Raw genomic sequence first — 21432 nt, 5'->3', positions numbered from 1 at the left:
GGGTTTGAATCCCACCACAGCAGATAATGGAATTTGAATTCAATAAATATCTGCAATTAAGAATGTAATGATTGCCATGAATCCCTTGTTGATTGTTGGAAAAACTCATCTGGTTCACTCATGTTGTTTCGGGAAGGAAACTGCCATCCTTACCTAGTCTAGCCTATATGTGACTTCAGATCCACAGCAATGTGATTGACCCTTAATTGCCCTCTGGGCAATTAGGGATGGGTAATAAACGCTGGCTTAATTAGTGACACCCTCATCCTTTGCATGAATAAAGAAAATGAAAAGTTTCCTCCTCCCCCTTCCCATTCCCCAGATAGAGACAATTCCCGACATGAAAGTCCGAGTATGTTCCTGGAGACTCCAGTTCACCAGCGGGTGGCACAGTGGTTAGCACTGCTGCCTCACAACGTCAGAGACCCGGGTTCAATTCCCGACTCAGGCGACTGACTGTGTGGAGTTTGCACATTCTCCCCGTGTCTGCGTGGGTTTCCTCTGGGTGCTCCGGTTTCCTCCCACAGTCCAAAAATGTGCAGGTTAGGTGAATTGGCCAATCTAAATTGCCCGTAGTGTTAGGTAAAGGGGTAAATGTAGGGGAATGGGTGGGTTGCGCTTCGGCGGGTCGGTGTGGACTTGTTGGGCCGAAGGGCTTGTTTCCACACTGTAAGCAATCTAATCTAAAACCTCTTGCCCCTCTGGATCTCTATCAATCACCACCAGCTCATGGTACACTCCATAGATAGTGACAGTACATACACCCCCATCCACCAGGAAGCCCACGTGCCCATCGGCAGAGAGAGTGCCAACTCCCCTCTGCCCAACATAACTGGTGCAATTGACATGGATTGTGTGGGGTAGCTGTGGATGGCCAAGACTTGACCAGGTGCCCAGCTGGACTTTAGAGATGGTGCCAGGAATCCCAGGAGATCTCAGCAGTGAACAATGTTTCTGCCTGTGGTGAATGAGTGAAGATGATGAACCAGGTGCAATAGTGGGGCGATGCAGAGCTAATAAATTGGCTTGGGAAGAGAGTGGGTGAATCACTTGCCAGGGTTCATGGAGAGAAACAGTGCATGAATCTCTTCAAGAAATGACACTTACTGATTTCCAGAAAAATCCAGACCAAAATGCTCAGTCTGGGAGAGTTGGGCACTGTTTGGAATCTGATTGGCTCGGAGGAACCAAGGTAGGTGTCACAACATATTGGAACTGCTGATGGATCAGGAACAATGCTGCCCCTTGGTCTGACAGTGGGTTTGTCCTCTCTTTTGACCTTTGGAATAAAGCACTGTTCTCCAATTCCCTCTGCAATTAACTCCAGTCCCCTTACAATCACTCACGACTATTACAGGAGGGCATGGCCTGCTGGCAATATCACTGGGTGATTAATCCAGCATTCCAGGTACTGTGCAAGGGATCTGGGTTTGAATCCTGCTGTGGCAATGGTGGAATTTGAATTTAATGAAAAAGAAATGTGGAATATGGAGTCCAATAATAATCTTTGCCAATTGTTGGAAGAATGTGAATAGGAAGGGTTTAGAAGGAAATGGGCCAAGTGCTGGCAGATGGGTCTCAATTAGTTTAGAATATCTGGTTGGCTTGGATATGTTGGATTGTTTCTGAGCTGTACATCTCTAAGACTCAATGACTCTATAACTCACATGGTTCACTAATACCCCTGTAGTGAAGGAAATCCACCATCCTTACCTGGTCTGAACAACATATGACTCCAGACCTACAGCAATGTGGTTGAGAGAGTAATGTGGTGGCTCTCTCTAACAATACCCAATGAGAGAAAATCTCTGGCAAATGTCTTTTAATCACTGGTCATCCGTGTTACACACAAAAAAACATTCTGTAAACATGCCACAGGAAGGGTGCTTACTAAAACAGATTAATATTCTCAATAATTAATGATGGAACAGAAATCATTTCCAGCTTTATTACTGTGATGCATAACAAATCAGCAACAACACTGTTCAAATAATAACAAATTAAATTGTTTTAATTTAATTACTTGATGCTCATGTGTAAACAGAAGTTAGTGGCGAAGTAGGAGCTGCTGTAATGATGGTGAAAGCAACTGTTTGATTATCTCTGTAATTGTACAGCATCCATATCACACTTGCTCCACAGACACTTGGCCATTTCTAGAGAGCTCTCGTTGGATACTTGTCCAGAATTTAAATTAGAGTGGTGCTGGAAAAGCACAGCAGGTCAGGCAGCATCTGAGGAGCAGGAAAATCGACGTTTCGGACAAAAACCCTTCATCAGGAATGGCTTTTGCCCAAAACATCAATTTTCCTGCTCCTCAGATGCTGCCAGACCTGCTGTGCTTTTCTAGCACCACTCTAATTTAAATTCTGGTTTTCAGCATCTGCAGTCTTCACTTTTGCCTACTACTGCTCAGATTAAAGTCCATTCACAGTTGAGTGCTATCACTATCTCCAACCTTTGAGGTAGGGAAACAAATTTCATTCAGTGCTCACTTGGCACAACACCCTGGATATTTAAGCTGGGTTGCAATTTGAAAATTTCTAATATGTTAAGTGTGGGTTTTGCTCAGAAAGATGTAAAAATGTTAATCTTGGAGAATGGAACACTCATTGTTTCAGACACCTACATTCAGTACTTGACAATCACAGGTTAGATATTGCAGGCTTTGCTGCAGATTAGTTTCCTTGATCCTGTCATAACAGCATACTGTTTCTGTGCTGTACATCTCTATGACTACATGACTCTAAAAGCATACTCCACCTTCATGGAACACGCCACACTCAATTAGTGCAATTTTGTTCCATTCTCTCAATCAGTGTTCGCTGGAAATGGATAATATGGGGCCATACCCAAGCAGACAAAAAAACCCAAATAAACATAAACAGCAGCTCTGGTGACATCAGTGGTGGCAGAAGCAGAAAAGGACTCTTCTTTGAAAGAGTCTCATTGAACTTGCAACATTCTGTTTCTCTCTCTATAGAAGCTACCTGAGCGGCTGAGCTTTTCAAAGCAGCCCCTTCAGTTTTTGTTTGATTTCCAGCCTCTGCAGTAATTTGTTTTTACACTTTAATTGGAACGATAGCATTCGAACATATTTATTGTAGGATTCAAACAATCAGCGACGTGTATTGTCATCCTACTAATTTGGGCTGGATGTTAATCTAGATCCCACAGAGAAAGGTCTGTGTCTAATCCACTATGCCAATATTTGAGAGCTTTTGAATGCATGTAGTATATTTGATCAGGACAAATTTCCTACATGTGCCGTAAATTTGTACGGTGGAAGTGATTGGTTTACTAAAAGCAGTGAAACACTGTTTGGAAAGTAAGTATTGATAAGCATTCAGCACACTTGAGAAAAGGTCATGATGTCCTTTCAAAATCCCTGTACTCCCACTCAGGATTCCTGAGCTACAACTGTCAGCAAAGACTGTGGCCACTTTCAGTTCTTGGGTTTAGCAACACACATCTATGCTGCTCTTAACCCTAACCCTACCCCTGATTCTAATCTTAAACCCAGCTCTAATCCTAACCCTAACCCTATTCCTCTCTACTTCCACAGGAACAAGTGCAAGTGAATCTAGAACAGGTTATTAAAGAGCACACGATCCTTTTCATCAGATTTTCTCTTTTGCGTCATGGACAAGTATTTTTTAATGCTGAGATTGTTAAAATGAAAATCCAACTCCCACAATTTGGAAAATGAGAAGGTAGCTAGGATTGTTGAAGTTGTTAGCATCGAGAAAGAGCCTTTGACACATTTCTCACCAAAGCCCAGTTGTTGCATTCTCATCAAATCTCAGCTTCTTCTCTTTGCTGAAGTGCATCCAATTTTCTTTCGAAAATAGTTTCATTGATGCCGAAGAATTTCTTTATTCCCAAAACTTATCTTCCCCAGGCTCTGTCTTTACTCCCAATTTCCTAGATTTTCTGAAATGCTGTCACTCTCTGTCACTTTCTGAGAGATACTGCTCTCCATCATTTCATCAAAATGATTTCTATCTCACTCGATACCAGCTGCAAATTTCCATATTACTTTCAGAACCAAAGCACTAAAAAACACCACAAACTATAACATTCTGGAATTCAATATTTCACAAAAAAAAATTTTTTTTTTTTAAAACCAGTGAGCCTTTTACCTTAAATGCTGGACTATTCTAAATCCTGAACTAGAGATTTCATTTCAAAATTACTCACTCTTCCCCATGTTTATAGACACCTATTGTTACAGTAGCTGTTTCAGAACCATACTTGTTCTTTACAAATATGCTGTACTTTCCAGAATCTTCAGAGGTGACCTGTTGGATGGTGAAGTTAACAGTCATCTTGTCGACAGCAACCTGATAGTGCTCTCCTGAAGTGATTGCACGGTCATTTTTCATCCAGAATACCTCCGGAATGGGATCTCCCGAAATGGTGCAGGACAAACACAGAGCCTGTTCAAAACAATTAAATCTTTTAACTTTACTTTTTGGTTACTGTAGCATAATTCAGCTGTATATTATTTCACAGCAAAAAAGATGTTAGCATGAATCTAGTCAACATTCTCTTTAAATAATTTGTCACACCACCACTGTTGCTGTATCTAATATCTGTGAAGGATATTAGATTAGATTCCCCTACAGTATGGAAACAGGCCCTTCGGCCCAACAAGTCCACACCGACCCTCCAAAGAGTAACCCACCCAGACCTATTCCCCTACATTCACCCCTGACTAATGCACTTAACACTATGGGCAATTTAGCTCGGCCAATTCACCTGACCTGCACATCTTTGGATTGTGGGAGGAAACCCACGCAGATACAGGGAGGATGTGCAAACTCCACACAGACAGTTGCCCAAGGAGGGATTTGAACACAAGTTTCTGGCACTGTGAGGCAAAGTGCTAACCACTGAGCCACTGCGCCACCCCAGGACTAAAGGATTCCACTGGAATATTAAAGAAACTGAAATTTGGAGATTTCTCTCAAAACAGTTGCACTGAAGACCACAGTGGATCAGGCAGCATCCATGGAGAGAGAGCAAGCTCATGTTTTGAGTCAAGATGACTATTCATCAGAACTGATGTGATGAGTGCAGAAGGTCAGTATTTATACTATAATTGGTGGTGGGTGTTTGGAGGTGGTGCTGGTGGGGGAGAAAGGATGTTGATAGTCGTAATAACGTTTTGCTTTCTCCTTTTTAATAACTGTTTGGTTCTACCTCTAGTTATGCCTTTTTATGTTTATTTGATTCCCTCACAGTCCCTCTTTCCTCACAAATTCTTTTATCTCTTTCACGAATTGCATTAAATAAATTGGACTGTTAAGGCAGGACTTCACATACAGATAAATTCCACAGTATCACATTGAATACTCTTTGGGGATCTTAATTTCCTGTCACATTTTATAGAAATCAAAACATGGAAATAGACCATTTAGCCTCCTGCGTCAATGTTGCTAATAACCCTCCACATGCCCAGTATTCCTAATTGCAAGTATCTGTCTTGTTTTCACAATACATTATTTCACCTTTCCATCAACCAGGTGCATAAACAACATAATGCAGGTATAATTGTTGTTTCAAATAGGAACTCAGGTGCTGCATCTCACCATTAGAGGAGCTGGACCAGATCAAGATTGATGAAGTTGATGTGCTAGAAATTTTGGAAAACATTAAGATTGATAAGTCTCCAGGGCCAGGCCAGATTTATCCTAGGCTGCTCCGGGAAGTGAAAAAGGAAGTTGCTAAGAGGATTGGAAGGAGGCGAATGTTGTTCCTCTTTTCAAGAAGGGTAATAGGGAAATCCCTGGCAATTACAGACCAGTCAGTCTTACGTCTGTGGTCAGCAAAGATTTGGAAAGCATTCTGAGGGATAGGATTTATGTCTATTTGGCAAAGCATAGTGTGATTAAAGGCAGTCAGCATGGCTTTGTGAGGGGCAGGTCATGCCTCACAAATCTTATTGAGTTCTTTGAGGAGGTGTCAAGACAGGTCGACGACGGTCGAGCAGTGGATGTGGTGTATATGGACTTTAGCAAGGCATTTGATAAGGTTCCCCATGGTAGGCTCATTCATAAAGTCAGGAAGTATGGGATACAGGGAGATTTGGCTATCTGGATTCAGAATTGGCTGGCTGACAGAAGGCAGAGAGTGGTTGTAGATGGAAAGTATTCTGCCTGGAGGTCAGTGTTGAGTGGGGTCCCGCAGGGCTCTGTTCTTGGGTCTCTGCTTTTTGTGGTTTTTATAAATGACTTGGATGAGGAGGCTGAGTGGGTTAGTAAATTTGCAGATGACACAAAGGTTGGAGGTGTCATCGATCATATAGAGGGCTACTGCAGGCTGCAGCACGACATTGACAGGATGCAGAGCTGGGCTGAGAAATGGCAGATGGAGTTCAACCTGGATAGATGCAAAGTGAGGCATTTTGGAAGGCCAAACTCGAATGCTGAATATAGGATTAAAGACAGGATTCTTGGCAGTGTGGAGGAACAGAGAGACCTGGGTGTGCAAGTACATAGATCCCTCAAAGTTGCCTCCCAAGTGGATAGGGTTGTTAAGAAAGCATATGGTGTTTTGGCTTTCATTAACAGGGGGATCAAGTTTAAGAGCCGTGAGGTTTTGCTACAACTCTACAAGTCCCTGGTGAGACCACACTTGGAATATTGTGTCCAGTTCTGGTCGCCCGATTATAGGAAAGATACAGAGGCTTTAGAGAGGATGCAAAGAGGGTTTACCAGGATGCTGCCTGGACTGAAGGGCTTGCCTTACGAATAAAGATTGGATAAGTTTGGACATTTCTCTCTAGAGAGAAGGAAGAAGAGAGGAGACCTGATAGAGGTGTAAAAAATAATGAGTGGAATAGATAGAGTCAATGGCCAGAGACTTTTCCCCAGGGCAGGATTGACTGGTACGAGGAGTCATAGTTTGAAGATATTAGAAGGAAGGTATAAAGGAAATGTCAGAGGTAGGTTCTTTACACAGAGTTGTGAATGCCAGCTGTGGTGGTGGAAGCAGAGTCACTGGGGACATTTAAGCAACTGCTGGACATGCACATGGATAGCAGTGAGTTGAGGGGTCCGTAGGTTAAGTTACTATATTTTACATTAGAATTAAATCTCAGCACAACATCATGGGCCAAAGGGCCTGTTCTGTGCTGTACCTTTCTATGTTCTATACCACAGATACTAAAGTAATCATCTTGCAGTCACCTCAGTTTGACTGATAGAAGTGATGAAGGATTTATGATCTTTTTGCCCAAGTGCTCGTGCTAATGTTGTAATGGCAGGTAGATGAGACCAATTTCTTTTTTAAACGTATTCATTAGTGGGATGTGGGTGTCGCTGGCTGGGCTAGCATTTATTGCCTGTGCGTTTGAGAAGATGGTGGTGAGCTGCAGCAGTCCACCTGCTGTGGGTTGACCGTCAATGTCATTAGGGAGGGAATTCCAGCATTCTACGTCATTCATATGTCCTTCAGTAATAAGAGCCAGTCACATTCAAGTGCCTTTGGCAAATAGGGATTTGATGCTGTGGAATGACTAAAATAACTAAAGGTTTGCTTTAGCATGAACAATTGATTGTGAATCATCATACTGCTTATGTATTATTTAGAAAAACAAACATATATCCTTTAATGATAAAACTTGGAACATCCCTGAGGCTTCTGCTATAGCTATGTTTTCTAAAGATTGCCTTAAATACACAGAATAATCCGACCTCTGAAAATGACCATGTCCCATTAAGAAGTACTCAGATTGTATTAAAGTAAAAAAAACATTGAACTGCAGGCAAATTGCAAACAACAGATTCGAGTGCGGCTAGCAATCATTGTTTTGATTAGAGACTGTCAGTCAAATTATAGACACAGTGATTCCTGGATCAAGAATTAAATTTATAAACACTAACATTGGAATTCCTCCATCGCTCCAAGTGAAGTAAAGAATTAATTGGAATTGGGCTGGGTTACATTTTATTGGGATTTTGCCCAAATTTCATTGGAGGGGCCACCTTTTGCTCACTATCTCCTTGGTATAAATGTGATTGAGGCGAGACTGTGGGATGTCCAATTTGCTTTCTCTCTCTCCACTCTCTTCCCCCCCTCCCCCACTCCTCCCCCCACCCCCAAATATTAGATACATCTGTATTCAACAGGTTAAAGAATAATTAAGACCCAACCATCTCAGTACTGGGGCCAGCTGTAATTTTACAATTCCCATTGGGATAATGATGATTTGAATTTGTTGCTTTGAACAAGATATTGTTGAGGAAAACTCTTGCTGATCGGGTCAGCAAAATCATTCATGGCAAAGGGCTATGGTGATGGTCAAGATTAGAGTGGTGCTGGAAAAACACAACTGGTCAGGCAGCATCTGAGTAGCAGGAAAATCAATGTTTTGGGAAAAAGCCTTTCATCAGGAATCCTTCCTGTGGTGATGGTCAATTCCTTTTCTGAGACAGAGACAACAAATAGCTTTAAGTTTGCTCAGGGCTATGGCTGCTACAAGTAATTAGCACATAATCAAAATTAGTAGCTTATCAGGAAAACTGGTCCCACAGACTCACGGAATACAAACATTTTGCCATTGAGTACAACCATCGAGACGGATGGTAAAATTAGGCACATGGCAGAAACGAGATAGCATGGCAGCATACTGCACATCTCCACTGAAATGAACACTGACCAATGGACTGGGTATGAAATTGGCTGGAAATCTGTATTAGTAGCTGTCTTTCCCTGAATCTGCTGCTGCATTCAATGAACAGTAGGCATTCCAGCTATGTGTGAACAATTAGGTATCAAATTAATCAGTTTGGATCAATAATGAATGGATTAGCCTTTAATAAGAATTGATGTAAAGAGAAGCCTGGAAACTAAAGACCTAGGAGTCTGACATATGAAAGATAGGATTTATATGTACTTGGAGGGGCAAGGAATGATTAGGACCAACCCATCTTCCTCTGCTTCAATGACATTTCCTCTACCAGTGCCAAAAGTGGGAAGGTTCACTGATGATTGCATAATGTTCTGTACCATTTGTGACTCCTCAGGTTCTGATTTGAACAAGAAGGGTTTGGAGGGATATGGGCCAGGTGCTGGCAGGTGGGACTAGATTAAGTTGGGATATCTGATCGGATGGATGGGTTGGACTGAAGGGTTTGTTTCCATGCTGTACATCTCTATGACTCTAATGGTTCTGAAAATTGAGCCATTAGTTTACTGCACAAGCAGAAATTGTGTACAAAATATTAAACACTAACTGGAAACCCATCTTCCAATAACTACAAAAGCTGACATGCTTTTATTGGCAACAAATACTGTACTGTACGGAAGTAACAATATTAAATGAATTTTAAAGAAACACTGAGCGTTAAGCATAGTGGTTAAAACAGGCACTATAAAATACTGCATGAAATTTGATTGTTCTAAGCTTATATTTCTATTCTTTACCTTATCCTCCATGATGTTAACGACATCAGGTGGACCCTTGACCACTTTAGCTCTATCTGAAAGAAAGAAAATAGAAAATTAGATGAAAGTCCAACAAGTGACTGAATTAGAATCCTAGTGAAAAGAAGCTCCTTGAAAGTCCTGTGTTTATTCTGCCAAAAGTGTTTAAGGGGGAAGTGGAGACACTTTGGGTGGATGGCCCCTTCCCTCAGATGCCTGTTTAGTTCAAAGCTACTGACAGAGGCCAGATTGCTCTTTTCCTTTTATTTGTGACATGACAGGAAGATGAGAGACCTCAATGCAGGTGATGGACAGGTGGCATTGTCACTGAGTAACATTCCAAAGATCAGGAAAATGTTCCTCAGACCAGGGCTCAGGAGGTACAGCTTGATATTTGAAAAAGTAATCAAGAATCATAACTCTAATAATGACCTCACACCCACTGTCAGTTGTTCAAAAATCCACCAGGTGCACTCATGCTCATTCTGGAAGGAAATCTGAAATCGTCACAGACATGAAATCCTGTTTTCACATTATGGATAAGTGTCACCTTGTTGTGTGGTACTAGCACCATGCTAAATGGGATAGATTTCAAACAGATCTGGCAACTCAAGACAAGACATTCAGCAGGTGCTGTGGACCATCAACAGCAGCAGAATTCTAATCCAGCACAATCTGTAACCTCATGGCCTGGCATATGCCCCACTCAACCATTACCAGCAAACCAAGGGATCAACTCTGGTTCAATGGGTAGTGCAGGAGGGCATGCCAGGAGCAACATCAGACATGTTGAAAAATGAGGTGTCAACTTGATGAAGCTATTAAACAATATATGATTTGGAGATGTCGGTGTTGGACTGGGGTGTACAAAGTTAAAAATCACAACACCAGGTTGTAGTCCAACAGATTTATTCCGAAGCACTAGCTTTCGGTGTGCTGCTCCTTCATCAGGTGGTTGCGTGATCAACCAAAATCTCCAAATCAAAACTTTCAGTACAGCTAAAACACTGGCATCTATATAATGTGGAAAATTGCCAAGATATGCTCTGTATGCAAAAGAGCAGAACAAATAAAACCCAGCCAGTAAAACGATGGTAAGGATCGTGGAGGGGAACATAGCCGTTCCCATGTATCCCATTGGCCTTCTAGGTGGAAGTGGTTGTGAGTTTGGAAGGTGCTGTTTAAGGATCTTTGGTGAATTTCTGCAGTGCATCTTGCAGATGGTATACAATGCTACAGCTGTGCATTGGTGTGGGGGGGGAAGTGGATGTAATCAGTCAAGTGTGGTCATCAATGGTGCTACCACACATCATCTGCTCAGAAATAACCTGTCAGTAACACTGAGTTTGTGTTCCACCAAGGTCACCCAGCTCCTGACCTCATTACAGCCTTGGTTCAAACGTGGACAAAAGAGCTGAATTCCAGAGGGAAGGGGCGAGGGACAGCTTTTGAAATCAAGGCAACAATTGACTGAGTGAGGCTTCAAGAAGCCCGAGCAAGAATGGAATCAATCGGAATCAGAGGAAAAACTCTCTGCTGCTTGGAATACTGCCTAGCACATAGGAAGATGGTTGCAGCTGTTAGAGGACAATCATCTCAGCTCCAGGACAGGGGTTCTCTGTAGGAATAAGCGAGGACTGCTGCCTGACCTGCTGCGCTTTTCCAGCAACACATTTTTAAGCTTTATTCTCTGTAGGAATGCCTTAGGGTAGTGTTTTAGACTGATCCATCTTCAACTGCCTCATCATTACCTTCCCTCCATCATAAGGTCAGAAGTGAGGATCACCAATATTCAGAACCCATCAGATATTGAAGTCGACAATGTCCATGTGCAGCCAGACCTTGACAACGTGCATGGCTTGGACTAACAAATTGCAAGTAACATTCACATTACACAAGTGCCAGGCATTGATCGTGTCCAATAAGAGAGATTCTAACCATTGCTCCATGATTTTCAGTGGCATTGCCATCACTGAATCTTGCATTATCAACATCTTGGAGTTTTACCATTGAACCAAGACTTGATTGGACCGGCTACATAAATACATTGGCTACAAGAACAGGTCAAAGGCTCAGATTTCTGCAGCGAGTAACTCATCTCTTGACTCCCCAAAGCCTGACCACCATCCACAAGGCACAAATCAGGAATGTGATGAAATACTCCTCACTTGTCTGGATGGGTGCAGCTCCAACTACATTCAAGAAACTGGACATTAGATCAGCTTGCTAGGTTGATCACATCCACAAACATCCACTCCCCCCACTGCCAGTGCTTAGTCACCACAGTGTATACCATCTACAAGATGCAGTGCAGAAAACCACTAAAGATCCTTAAACAGCACCTTCCAAACCCACAACCACTTCCATCTAGAAGGCCAAGGGCAGCAGGTACATGGAAACATCCACATTCCCCTCCAAGCCACTCACCATCATGACTTGGAACTTTATCTCCATTCCTACAGTGTCACTCGGTCAAAACCTGGACTTCTCCCCCTTACAACATTGGGAGTTTACTGCAGCAATTCAAGAAGGCAGCTCACCCCCACCTTCTCCAGGGCAACTAAGGAGGGGCAATAAATACTAGACCAGCCAGTGACACCCACCTCCCATGGGTGGATGGGGAAAAAAAAAGATAAGATTTTTACAAGTTCTGTTTTAAGTGAGCCCTGGAACACCTTTTCCCGAAAGTGGAAACCCTTTGAGTGAAAAATTGCTTCTTTAACTTAAGTTACTGGCTACATGCCACCCACTAATTTTGGCTGCCTCTCTGATGATGAATGGTAGATTCAGTGCTGAAATAGAGTCAAAGCAAGAGGTCCCACCCACTTTCCTTCCTGATATTCAGGTGAATGGAATTTCCACCTCAGCACTAATACTCCCCACTGAGATCGGAAATGAATACCTCCCAAGTGGCACTGATCGAAGGATGATTCAGACAATGCTGAGAAGGCCTATAAGGAGAATTCATGCAGTCCAGCTGGAGGAAGCCAAAGAGAATAGGAATTAAAGTTCACCTGTGTGCAATTACTGCTTGTTTTACCTTGTCATTCCTTCAATGCCCATGATTTCTAATGGAACTGATGGATCAATCAGACTCAACCTGGAGCTTACGAAAACAACATCAAACTAACATTAATCATGAACTATTTAAGAGGGAATGGGGTGAAGTTTGGTTGAACTGGTGTACATAGATATGGAAGCAAGGCAGGAGATTGGCTCCTGGAAATTGAACTAGTGCAAGCATGGTGGGCCAAACGGCCTCCTTTTGTACATAACAATTCTGTTATTTGTGGCTGTTATCCACACTCAAACTGGGAGATACAGTCTGAATACAATAGCCCTGAAGCATCCCTTCTCAATGGTACAGAGTACACTCCTGTGTTCCTCAAATAAAGTTTGGACCTTCTCATTGACAAAACCCTTTGTAACTGTTGAAACACTTTGCTGCCAGGTTCCAAGCACCTCGAGTATTGAAGATCCAAAGCCTCGGGTTGCTCGCTGTTGTGGAAGTGGACAGTTTAGAAGGACTCAGCGTTTCACTGCTACTCTTGGAGGTGGACATGCATTCACTCCAATGTGTCCTCTTGGGCAGGATGACCAACTCCTCAGAAATAAAATAAAGAACACCTTAACCTTGTGAAATGGACAAAGGGGTGGTGGTGGTGGTGGTGGGGGAGAGGGATGTGTGGCTGGTGATCCCTAGACTCATGCCCACATAGCATTTTGAGAAATAAGGGATAGAAGGTGTACTTTTAGGGACATTAGACAAAGGGTGAAAATAAGGGGCAATTTAAATACAGGATAGTTGATCACCTTGCTGTTATGCATCTTATGAGCAGAACAGCTGCTAATGATCTGAGCAGTGCATTTCTTTGCTCCTTAGGAGGGAAACAATTGTTTAGCTGTTCCTCTAAAACTGCAGTCATTCCAACCTTAACACTGTCCCTTGTTGTATTCAAAACTTATTAAAATATCTCCTACTCAAACATTCTTTCTCAGGTCCTCCGAGTTATGAATTCCGCAGCACCCCTGCTCCTGAAACTGCTTTTACAAAATTTGAGATTTTAAAACTTGCAGCATTATATGATTGCTCACATTTCCTTGTTTTATTTCTCTACTGACACTGGTCGATAGTGGGGTTGTCCAGAGGCTATCAGGGATGTTGTGAGGGAAGAATCAGACTCAGTTATTGCAGCTACCTCTCCACTTCTAACCCATCCTTAAATTTTCCTTGTGCTTATTCAAACCTCTCACTCCAGGAGAGCCGGTATTCACTGGGTGAAAAAGGCTTGAAAAGGAAATAACAAACATTTAGAAGTTTGTAATTGGAATTAGTTGAGATATGGAAATTTTCTCTCTTTAATTTTGAACCTTCTTTATCCCAGTGTTAGAAAATGATTTGAAAGCTCTTCTGTATTTGAGCGAGTCATATTTGATTGAAGTTACTTACTTTTTTCTGCAATCGCTGCCTGCCTGAAAAATAGATAATATCAAAATCAGGAAACACTTAATAATTTGTTGTCGGAAGCACATATATGTCTAGATAGTTTCATTTAGACTTATCAGGAAGAGCAAGCTATTGGCTACCAATGAGGGTTCAGCTGTGGCCCAGTCTCAGCGCTGAGCTGGAAAGTTATGAGTTCAAGTCCTTCTCCAGGGAAATTAACACAAAATGCACGTTAACTCCCCCTGGATTACCGAGAGAATGCTCCGTATTTTGTTGGATGCAATGTAAAACCAAGGCCTTGCTTATTGTCTCAGTTGGGTGCACCAATAATACACAATAGCTTTCATCTAGAAAGAGCAGAGGAGTTCTTCCCAATGTCCTGGTCAATTTTTAAACACCCCGCCCTGGTCCAATATCTGTAAAACAGATGTAGGGTCTTTATCACATACTGGTTGTGTGAGGTCTCTGTGCTCACATCAATTACTGCTTTGTTTCACCTACTACAGTGGCTACACTACATTGCTTCATTGTTTCATTGGGTATAACTTACTACAGGGCATCTTGAAGTTGTGAAAGGTGCTATATAAATCTAAGTGATTTTTAAGAAAAAAATGCAATACTTATCAGGCTTTATCTTTCTAATCTGTGGCTGGGGTATAACAGCATGACACATTTACAACTTTATTAAAGTGCTCAAGGAAAATTATATTTTGCAATCCTGGAGAATTTATTTTTACAGTTCTGTAATTAACAACTTGTTAATAGAACTATGATATTTGAAATCATATGTTTGAAAGTCATGCTTTAGAAATTGGTTTGCACCATGTGTGTTTGAGAGGTGGATAACAGAAACTTATAGAGATTTAATGTAAAATTAAAGCAAATGGGTCTGGTAGTAGTGTATTGAAGTAGATAGAAAATTAGTTAGCAGACAGGAAACAAAAAGTAGGAATAAATAGGTCTTTTTCTGAATGACAGCAAGTGACGAGTGGAGTACCACAAGGATCAGTACTCAGACCCCAGCTATTGACACTGTATGTTAATAATTTAAATGAGGGAACTAAATGTAATATTTCAAACTGTGCAGGTGACACAAAGCTGGGTGAGAGGGTGAGCTGTGAGGAGGATGCAGAGATGTTGCAGTGTGATTTGGACAGGCTGTGAGATTGAGCAAATGCACAGCAGATCCTGGATAAATGTGAGGTTATTCACTTTAGTAGCAAAATGGAAAGACAGGTTATTATTTGAATGGCTATAAATTGAGAGAGGGAAAAGTTTAACAACTCTGGAGTGTCCTCGTGCAACAGTTGCTGAAAGTAAGTGTGCAGGTGCAGCAGGCAGTAAAGAAAGCTAAGTGTATGTTGGCCTTCATAGCGAGAGGATGTGAATACAGGAACAGGACATTGGTGAGGACACACCTGGAATACTGTGTGCAGTTTTGATCTCCTTATCTGAGGAAGGATGCTTTTGCTACTGAGGGAGTGTAGCAAAGGTTTACCAAATGGATTCCTGGGATGGTAGGGCTAATGTATGAGAAGAGATTGAGTTGGTTAGGATTTTATCACTGGAGTTTAGAAGAATGAGAGTGGAATCTCATTAAAACCTATCAAATTCTAACTGAACCAGGGAGGCTAGATGCAGGAAGAATGTTCCCGCTGGTAGAGTTCAGACCAGGGATCATAGTTTAAGGATAAGAAGTAAACCTTTTAGGACTGAGATGAAGAGACATTTTTTTACCCAGAGAGTGGTGGGCTTCCGGAATTCACTGCCACAGAAAGCAGCTGAGGCCAAAACATCATGTGTTTTCAAGAAGGAGGTTAATGCAACTCTTGTGGTTAAAGTGATGAAGTGATATGGGGAGAGGGTGGGATTGGAGTGTTGAGCTTGATGATCAGCCATGATCATATTGAATGGTGGAGCAGGCATGAGGGGTTGAATGGCCTACTCCTGTTGCTATCTTCTATGTTTCTATATGTTACTACCACAATTAGATGGGAAATTACATTGAAATGTAAATACATGAAAGGAATTGTTGAAAGAGAAACTTACTTTAGTCTTTGATGCTCTGTTATTGCTTCTCTAAATACTGAAAGATAATCCAACAAATCAGGTCTCAAAAATTAAATGCTAAACAATAAATGGTATAATGCATCTCAAACATTTAAAAAAGAAATGAAGGAATGTACTTAAAATCACAGTTTCATACCTTGTTCTGATAAGTTAAGGATGCGTTTATGTGTCTCTTTACCATCAAACAGATCCAGGGTATACTTCCCTTTGTCTGCTTCAGTTGGATTGAAGATCTGCAGCCAAATGTGTTCATTATCAAATCCCATTCTCCTTCTTTCATGAGACTCCAGGCTTTTTTCACTGAAAAGAGTGTGTGGTTTTTAATTAGTATGTCAGAATTCTATCATTTTAAACAAATCTGGAGTGTCAGCTGTACCAGGGCTGTTTTGGGCCATATTTTATGGGAGGTTCATAAGCCAGGAACAGGTGATTGTACCAAGGGAACAACTATAGATATTTATATAGACTGTCTCATCCTGCACAGGTGCACTCACACATCACAGAAACAAAGAGAATTGGATCAAATATTCTGTTGAATTACTTGAATATTTCACTCACATCATTTGTGATCACTATCAAGGAACAGTAGCCAATTTGCCAAATGTCAGAAGTTTTACCTTTTAATACTTTCTGAAATCTATTTAAAGCATTTTACTTACTTTAAATACCAGGTCTTTTTCATAAATTCCATGTTACACTTTATTAGAGAATATAGCTTTATTCCTTCAGCTGTGCCCTGTACTTTCAATGCTGATGCTGAAAAGCCTGTGGATAGGAGAAAATACAACTAAACAAACCTTCGATTAAGTCCAGTGCACCTTGAATGGCAAACACTGGGTATTAATAGAAATTTTAATGTGAACTCATTGCAGAAATAAATCAGTGTGCTGGACAGTGTTGTTACAAATAAGTTAGTGATACCCAATAGCAATAAAATTATATTTCTCTGGCTCCTTATAAGGTTTATCACGGTAATAATAATGATGAAACCATCAGTGCCAACAGACATTCACTTTGTGAAACTGAGTCTGAATATGTGTGGTTGAATGCAGAAATGTCAAGGTTGCTATCAGTGATCCTTAGCGTCTCCAGGCCATGCTTTGGTCAATTTTCTTTAGTCTGCAAACAATTAGAAGTCACTGAACTAATGAGAACTTCATCTTTCACATTCTGAGAAAGCTTTTCTGGTGAAATAGCAGTGAAATTATGTTCACTGTGTACCCAACCTTAGTTCGGGCACAGAATGAACTGTGAACTGCCCTGGCCTTCATATCATAAAAAAAATAAAGGTTATAGAAGCTCTGAAAAGTGATATACAATACTTCTACTAGAACCAAGACGCTACTCTGATCAAGGAAAGTTTAAAAGGTTGGTCCTTCTTCTGGGAATGTTGGAAGGAGGTGGTGTGACAATAATGTTAATACCCTGAGAACATGGATTCAAACCCCACTATGACAATAATGGGTGGCACGGTGGGTCAGTGGTTAGCACTGCTGCCTCACAGCACCAGGGGTCCAGGTTTGATTCCTGCCTCGGGTGACTGTCTGTGTGGAGTTTGCATATTCTCCCTGTTTTCGTGCGTGTTTCCGTCCACAATCCTGTGCAGGTCAGGCGAATTGGCCAAGCTAAATTGCCCTTTGTGTTAAGTGCATTAGTCAGGGATAAATATAGGGTAGGGGAAGGAATCTGAGTGGAGGGTCTGTGTGGACTTGTTGGGCCAAAGGGCCTGTTTCTATACTCTAGGGAATCTGATGTATTCCAGCTGTGGTCTGACTAGTGTTTTGCATCATCTTAGCAAGACAGCTATTTTTATACTCAATTCCCTTTGAAATACAGGCCAACATTCCATTTACCTTCCCAGCTGCAACAATTGCCAAATCCCTACAATCAACCTCAGCATTCCTGGGCTCAGGAAAGGAAGAAACCTGCTCCCGAATGTCACTCCTTATCTTGAGAGAGCTGACCTTGGCTTGATAAGAAGTATGAGCTGACCAGAAACCTACTGGGTAGATACTTCAATCAACCTGTTCAGAGATGTCATTGTGCAGCTCTGGAGTAGGTTGGGTTTGAACCCAGACCTCCCAGCTCACAGAGAGTAATGTGTCTCATGCCACAAGAGCCCTAAAGAAATATATGAGATATGATGGGTTGGTTTTCTTCAAACTCATTTCAATTTCGGGAGAACCTAACACTGCAGGTATCCCATGTGGTGTGGTCCATTCAAAATCCTTCATATGGTATCTTGCTTTTATTTCATTTTGATGGCCTAAATTAATGGTCAAGTACAAACAATTTCAAGCAGAAGATTAAATTGCAAATCCACGCAACAGCAATTCAGACTAATAGTCTTTAATTTATCTCCTAATGAAGGTTCTTTGACAGGATTTTCTCTGGATGTTTATATGCATGTTTGTGAATTGGATACTTCTAAACAACCAGATCAATGGAAGTATCATTGCTAGAATTGAGCAATGCAGGAAGCACCTCAGAAAATTAACCTCTTGTTAACCTGTACTGAAATAGCACCCCAGAAAAGTGACAAGTATAATGGATAACTTTACATCTGAATTTCTGAGGGAGCTCTCACACTGGAGAGATTGGTGACACACTATAAAAACAGTGGAAATATTGTTTAGTTCTGAAAAGGGGTGACTGGACCCACAACAGTGACTCTGCTTTCTACCCACAGATACAGCCAGATCTGCTGAGTTTCTCCAGCAATTTCTGTCTTTGTTTCAGACCTTCAGCATTTGCAGTTCGTTTTATTTCATTAAATTACTTTTTGTGCTGTTTCTCTGGTGTTTTCACCCATCCTTTGCCAAAGCTATGGTGAGATATTGGACAACACCTTTAAACCGGCCACCCTTTAATATTTAATTCTGCAAACAACATGTGGTCAAGGCCAAAAAAGATAAAAACAAAGAGAAACAAAGTGAATGTTGTGTCCAATGATCTTCATCAGAAATGAAAATACCTACTTTTGAAGGTCAAGTTTATTTTCAAAACTTGTATACGATGGAAACTTCAGCAGGAATTAAATTGTAAATTTGTCACCAAATAGAGTTACTTACCACCAGTTCTGCAGATTTCCTTGAGAATGTCATCAAATGCTGCAGTAAAGCAAACACACCATTAAAACAAAGACACTTCTGATTTACAGCCGATTAGAATATAGCAAATGCCATTATGGTAATTAGCATATTGGTAACATAGTTTGCAGGTAGTAATGTTGATTTTTAAAAAACAAAATCAAATGCTGCTTTGTATTCATCAGAAATGTTTCAGAAATCTCAAGGTGTTTGTTTAACTGCTCCCTGTCCTCAAGGAGTCTTCTCTAGCCTCTCCAAGTATTCATAACTGTCTTCCTGATGAAGGGCTCTTGCCCAAAACGTCGATTCTCCTGCTCCTTGGATGCTGCCTGACCTGCTGTGCTTTTCCAGCACCACACTGTTGACTCTAATCTCCAGCATCAGCAGTCCTCACTTTCTCCACAACTTCCTTCTAGACAAAGTCACCTCTCAGTTACAACGGGTCTCTCTCCGAATCAGCCCTGATTTTTGAAGCGCTGGAATATACCATAGCCGACCAACTTGTTTCTTTCTCTCCAATTGCCCCTCTCCTATCAGGGCAATGGTCTAGTGGTATTATTGCTAGGCTGTTAATCTGAAGACCCAGGTAATGTTCTGGGGTCTTGGTGGGATTCCCACAGCAACACATTGTGGAATTTGAATTCAATAAAAATCTGGACTTAAGAGTCTAATGATGACCATTGATAATTGTCAGGAAAAAAAACGAGGTCACTAGTGCCCTTTAGGGAGGAAATTGCTATCTTTACCTGGTCTGGCCTACATGTGACTCCAGACCCACAGCAATGTAGTTGACTCTCAATTGCCCTTTGGGCAAATAGGAATGGGCAATGAATGCTGACCTAGCAATAAAGAAAAGAGTCTGTCTTCCAACTCAGCTGGGACACTGAAACATCCCTGAACAAAGTGAGCAATAACATTCTGTTTGACAAGGGTGGCCCAGCTCTTCTGGGCTGGTCTGTCGGACCAGCCACTTCCAATGTTTCCTTCCATGCTCACTGCTAAGACCTGCTTCCACTGAGTTCAGAAATCCTATTTCTGGCAGTGACCTCTCTTCACTCTCTGACCTTTAGTTTATCTAGGTTCTTCTTGTTATTGGCTGGCACAGTGGCTCAGTGGTTAGCACAGCTGCCTTGCAGTGCCCGGACCTAGGTTTAATTCCAGCCTCGGGCTGCTGTCTGTTTGGAGTTTGCACATTCTCCCCAAGTGTGCATGGATCTGGTGCTCTGGATCCCTTCCACAGTCCAAAAATTGCAGGTTAGGTGAATTGGCCATGCTAAATTGCCCAGTGTTCAGGGATGTATGGATTAGGTGCATTAGTCAGAGGAAATATAGAGTAGTAGGGTAAGGGAATGGGTCTGGGTGGAAACTTATTGGAGGGACAGTATGGAGTTGTTGGGCCAAATGACCTATTTCCACACTGTAGGGATTCTATGATTATTTATTCAACCTTGGGTGAAATAGTTTGCAGGCATGCAGTTGGACTGTTTTTAAGCTAAGGATGCACTGTTTTACATGTGCATCACCACTCTTGACTCCATAACTGTTGCTGTCCTCCCCAACTCCTTAACAACATCTTGTGGATGAGTCAGAACTTCTGGGAACTTGATAGTAACAAGATTGAAACTATCCAGTTCAGCACGCTCACGTCTTGGTTCCGTACCCTTCCCAAATGCCTGCATAAGACTGTAGAGCATAAATTTGGTATCTTGTTTGACATCAAGCTGAATACACAGCTAGTTCATCATCAAAAACTGCCTAACCCCAGCTTAGAAATATGGATCTTCTCCATCCCACCTGGTCACCAAGGGAGTTGAGGCCATCGTCTTGGCTTGTCTTCGTTCCTGACTTCAAGCCCACCCTCGATAAACCCCTCCTCATCCAGAATCCCATTATTGACATCCATCTTCTTCATTTATTTTAGTTATTTCGAAGAGTAACACAGTCAAGGCCAGCATTTATTGCCCATCCAAACACCTTCTTGAAAACAACTGAAATGGCAGGATTCCATAAACATTTTCACCCCCGTCTTGCTGATTCTCATTATCACTACATCAAACTAATAATTCAAGTTATTGTATCTAAATCTGCCTTGCCCTATTTTGCAATCTTATCACTCTGTTTTTGCTTCATCATCAGTAGAAGAACTTTGAACACATTCCCCACCTCACACAAGATTACAGATCTTGGTCAAATACCACAAACTTGGTCACATGCATTAGCACAGTCAAACCAAATGCTCTATGCTGAGCTAACAGTAGGTGCTCTTCCTGCTGTGTAGGATGAGCAGTCTCTGTCATTCCATTGTCAATATTTTGTAATCAACTTGTTCAAAGATGTTATCACACACCTCACACCTCAGTTGTGACTTGAATCCGGGTCTTCTAAATCACAGAT

The 21432-nt window shown here is 41.6% G+C and overlaps 1 protein-coding gene across 1 annotated transcript in view; it reads right to left on the bottom strand.

Moving 5' to 3' along the window:
• Positions 1–2354: 2354 nt before the first annotated feature.
• myom3 (myomesin 3) overlaps positions 2355–21432 on the bottom strand; it is a 108346-nt gene continuing 89268 nt past the window's right edge. The window contains exons 30-36 of the mRNA XM_060847300.1: positions 19021–19059; positions 16609–16714; positions 16086–16249; positions 15929–15965; positions 13883–13905; positions 9433–9488; positions 2355–4439 (exon numbers count right to left, since the gene is read on the bottom strand). Coding sequence (XP_060703283.1) covers positions 4197–4439; positions 9433–9488; positions 13883–13905; positions 15929–15965; positions 16086–16249; positions 16609–16714; positions 19021–19059 — 668 coding nt within the window. The 3' untranslated portion in view covers positions 2355–4196. The remainder of the gene's footprint in view (positions 4440–9432; positions 9489–13882; positions 13906–15928; positions 15966–16085; positions 16250–16608; positions 16715–19020; positions 19060–21432) is intronic.

This window comes from Hemiscyllium ocellatum, chromosome 30, assembly GCF_020745735.1.
Source record: "Hemiscyllium ocellatum isolate sHemOce1 chromosome 30, sHemOce1.pat.X.cur, whole genome shotgun sequence".
NCBI lineage: Eukaryota > Metazoa > Chordata > Chondrichthyes > Orectolobiformes > Hemiscylliidae > Hemiscyllium > Hemiscyllium ocellatum.
The sequence above is the reverse complement of the archived record's forward strand: the minus strand, read 5'-3'. Positions and strand labels throughout refer to the sequence as shown.